This window comes from Durio zibethinus, chromosome 19 (assembly GCF_047325235.1).
Source record: "Durio zibethinus cultivar Kanyao isolate XHJ-2024 chromosome 19, ASM4732523v1, whole genome shotgun sequence".
Taxonomy (NCBI): domain Eukaryota; kingdom Viridiplantae; phylum Streptophyta; class Magnoliopsida; order Malvales; family Malvaceae; genus Durio; species Durio zibethinus.
The window spans coordinates 20,808,993-20,813,506 of record NC_143180.1 but is presented as its reverse complement, the minus strand read 5'-3'; the positions used below and the strand labels follow the sequence as shown (position 1 = coordinate 20,813,506).

At 34.2% G+C, this 4,514-nt stretch overlaps 1 protein-coding gene across 1 annotated transcript; it reads right to left on the bottom strand.

The window, feature by feature from the left end:
- Window positions 1–1,105: 1,105 nt before the first annotated feature.
- Window positions 1,106–2,221, bottom strand: LOC149513520 (uncharacterized). Its single transcript, XM_089748688.1, has one exon. The coding sequence runs from the start codon at window positions 2,219–2,221 to the stop codon at window positions 1,106–1,108; it is 1,116 nt and encodes a 371-aa protein (XP_089604814.1).
- Between the last annotated feature and the right edge of the window lie 2,293 nt (window positions 2,222–4,514).

The window sequence follows — 4,514 nt, the reverse complement described above, 5'->3', positions numbered from 1 at the left end:
CTGTTCGTTAAGGCATCAAATGAAGCCTCCTGAAATGCCTTAGTGTTAGGAATAGGGCCTTCTAATTGATTGTAAGATATATTCACAACTGTCAAGCTTTGCAAATCATTGAAAGAATTTGGGATGGAACCATTGCGCATATTGTGAGAAAGGTCCAATATTTCCAAGGAATGTAATTCTGCAAGCTGTTGTTGTATCTCCCCAATAAGTAAATTCTGACTTAAATCTAGATTTTGAAGACCATTTATGTAGCTTACTGAAAGTGGAATGCTTTCTCCAAGTTTATTTTTGCTCAAATTCAAGTTCAATAACTTTGAGCACTCTCCAAGTTCGGCCCACTTAAATTGTTTGATGCCAAGTTAAGATGTTCTAGATTTGAAAGAACTCCAATCTCTGGTGGAATTTTGCCTGAAAGTTGGTTACCACTTAGCAAAAGTCAGAACATCAATGTCAATGCCCCCAATTCCTTGGGAATCTCACTAACAAGATGATTTGAAGAGAGACCGAGTTGCTGTAACTGAGTTGCATGTTTCAACTCGGGTGGTATCTTTCCAGAAATTTTGTTATTGGAGATTTGTAGGCTTGTTAAATTGTGGCATTGCCCCCACTTTGGAGAAAGTTCACCATAAAATCTGACATTGCTTAATGCAATATAATTCAAATTCGGATACACACCAAAAGCTTCTGATATATTTCCTGTGAAGTGGTTTCCTTCAAGCCTAACTCTGTATAAACTTTTGCAGTTTTTCAAACTTGGTGGGATATGACCCGTCAAATTGTTGTTGTGAACCGAAATATAAGCGGGTAGTCTGCCGCGGCATATATTCAGGTAATGGACCACTGAGATTGTTATATGATAATTGTAATGATGGCATCTGAGTAAGATTGCTGAGCGTTGAAGGAATTGGCCCTGATAAATGATTCTAGAAAAGAATTAATGCCACAAGCTTCGTCATATTCCCAATTGAAGCTGGGGTTGAACCAAAGAAACTATTCATACTCAACGAAAACTCAGTAAGAGATTTAAGCATCCCTACCTCTTGAGGTATGGACCCAGAAAACATATTTTTATGAAGGTAGTGAATAGATAAGCTAGTCAAGTTTCCTATGGAAGCAGGGATTGAACCAGATAAATTGTTATCAGATAAAAAAGTTCTATAAGAGATACAAGCATCCCTACCTCTTGAGGTGTTGATCCGGAAAGCTTATTCTCAAAAAGGTAAAGACTAGACAATTTGGTTAAGTTTCCCATGGAAGTAGGGATGACACCAGGGAGATTATTACTTGACAACTGCATTGTGGTAAGAGATCCAAGCTGTCCTATTTCATTGGGGATGGAACCAGAGAGGTTATTACCATACAGATAAAGCCATACCGAGTTACTTAGGTTTCCCAGAGATGGTGGGATAGGACCAGTTATGTAATTCACTGAAAGATCAAGCATAACAAGTGACCTCATCATCCCAACTTCTTTAGGTATGGAACCATTGAGCCTATTTTCAACGAGGACAAGTCGGGACAAATTGTGCATGCTTCCAATAGATATAGGTATTGGACCAGTGAGATTGTTTGCATTGAGAATAAGTTGAGAAAGTGAACTCAATAACCTTCCTATATTAGATGGAATATTTCGGGAGAAATTATTTTGTGACAAGTCAAGCTCGGTGAGCTTGGAAAGGTTACAAACTTGTTCAGGTATAGAACCAGAGAGTCTGTTCCTCTTAAGGTAAAGCTTGGATAAATGATGCAAGCTTCCTATAGAGGCAGGGATTGGACCAGTGATCTCATTTTCTGCTAAGGAAATCCACTCAAGACTTTTCAATATGCAAATCTCAGAAGGGATATTCCCAGAGAAACTATTGAATGACAAGTCAAGGATGATGAGCTTGGAAAGATTTCCAATGTGTGAGGGAATGGACCCATACAGTAAGTTGTTAGGAAGGTGAAGACCCATCAGGTTGAGGAAGAACAAGAAGTTGAGACTATGAAGTGTCCCTTTGAACCCATAGTCTGGAAGGCTTAAATTGGTGATGCCTCCAGCCTTGTTGCAAGTGATACCGACCCAGTTGCAATGGCTGTCTCCAACCCACAAAGAAGAGAACAATGTTTGGGTGTTGTTGTCAACGCTAGCTTTCCATTTAAGAAGAGTTTCTGCTTCTTTACCAGGTGCAGTAGCTGCTGAAGAAGCAAAAACATAGGATGACTGAACCGACACAAACATAAGAAACAACAGGACTTGGAATGATATTAAGAAAGATGCTATGGATAGTTCGAAGGAATATTTTGTTAATTATTAGGTATAAATTACATTGGCTAGCATGAATGGTCAGGTATTTATTCAGTCCCTTTCCAGTTAGTTTTCATGACGACTAATAAACTAACTGTAGACACCCAATCTGTCCGGGAGTCTACATTTGATTTTTTATAAAAAAAATGAAAAAAATGAAAAAGCTGAAAAAAACGAGAAAATAAGAAGTTGAGTTTGATTGAGATTATGTGGTTGAATTTGAGCTAAGTTGGAATTTCTGTTCGGATTAGGGCTTTGATCTTATAAATACCCACACAGTCACAGATGAGGCGGAAAAACATTTACACAAGAAATTAGCAGTGAAACAAAGAAAACACTCAGCCAAAAACAGGGACAGTCTTCGATAGTTGGTGGCAGTGCAAGGCAGCAGCATTGATTGAAACCAGCAGGAGGTTGAAAATCTGAGGTGGTTGATCCAGATTCTGGGGAAAAGGTGAAGCTAAGAAGGCTATTTCTATAGCAGTGATCGACGGTTCAAGAAGGAATATTTTGAAGTTGTTGCAGACTAAGGAGACATTGATCTTACTGGTTTTGTCAAAAAGTGAAAGAAATAAAATGGGGATGAAGAAACATGGTGCTTAAAGACAAAGGTCACGTGATATGCTAAGCACGTAATTAGCAAGAAAAGCTTTCCCTAGCACATTGGTTTGGTGAATCCTAAAGGCTCACGTCATTTTTGGTACTTCAGCTTACTTTTATTTAGTTTTTTTTTTAAAATTCTTTAATTATTTGGTATTTTTTTAAAAAAATTGATTGTTTATTTATTTGTCTTGTTTTATGCACAATTGTTTATTTAATCACTTTGTTTTATAATTTTTATTATTTGATATTAAATAAAATAATAATAAAATAATTTTGAGAATAAATATTAATTATTCGATGATAAAATTTATAAAAATTTTAAATGATAAATTTTTATAAAATGTTTAAGTGAGAAGCTTTGTATAAAATTTTCTCAAATTGTATAATAATTTAAATAAAGTTTCAATAACAATAATTAATATTTATTTTTCAACAAAAAAACATAAAAATATAAAAATTTTGGAATTAAATACAAATTACCCAAGAATGAGATTCTCAAAAATTTTAAATGGTAAATTCTTAAGAAATCTCTAAGTGAGAAATTTTCTCTAAATTTAGACCAAATTGTGAAATAATTTAGATGAAATTTCAATACAAGTAATTGTATTCTTTTCCAAATAAAATTTTGGTTGAAAATATGTGAAAATTACCCAATAATGAGATTCTTAGAAATTTCAAATGGTAAATTCCTAAGAAATCTCTAGGTAAGAAATTTTCTCTAAATTTGTCCCAAATGGTGGAATAATTTAGATGAAGTTTCAATAAAAATAATTGTCATATTATTTTCTCTCTAAGAAAAAAAAGAATTTTTAAATAGGCCCAAATGGTGAAAAATTTAGAAATTAAAAAAAAAATTTCTAATTTGACCAAAATGGTGAAATAATTAGATATATTTTCAACAAAAAATAAAACCAATAAAAATGTTTCCGATGACGAAGCCTCTTTAAGAAAACAAATGAGATCCTTAAATACTCTTGAAGTGAGAAAATATTTTTAAGAAGTCTACCAGATTGATGGAGAGTCTTAAGAATTATAGAATCAAGATCCTAGGCTAAATTTGAAAAAATATGGTACCATCCTTTGGATAGGCATGTGAGGGTGCTATAACTTTTCTCACATGTAACCAAACTCTCGAACCCTATTCTGATTTGTAGACTCGAATCTATTTTTTTAGGGATCATTCATCATGCTTAGGAGCTCCTTAAGAGGATAGATTCCATAAGTGACCAATCACGCCTAGTTAAAAAAGATTGGTGGCGACTCCTCCATTTGTTAAGTCTAGCAATAGATTTATGGATCTATATATTATGATAATTTAGTGACTTCACTAGGGATGCTAGAGAGTCAAGCCATAATTTTTGAATTTATCCTATCTTTTGGTCTAATGGTCTTAAATTGTAATTATTTGTTTACTAACATTTTGTTTCTTATTTGATTTATTTTGGGGCATGAAACATATATGTTCCTTCACACACACTATCACATGCATTTGCATTATATAAGCTCTATACCTGGGCTCCATCCCTTTTAGGAGAGAGTAAAGTACCTACGCTATCGTGAGATGATAATCTCCGTAATGGCTAGTGAAATACTCCTACTCAAATTGAATCCTTTTCGTTGGAAG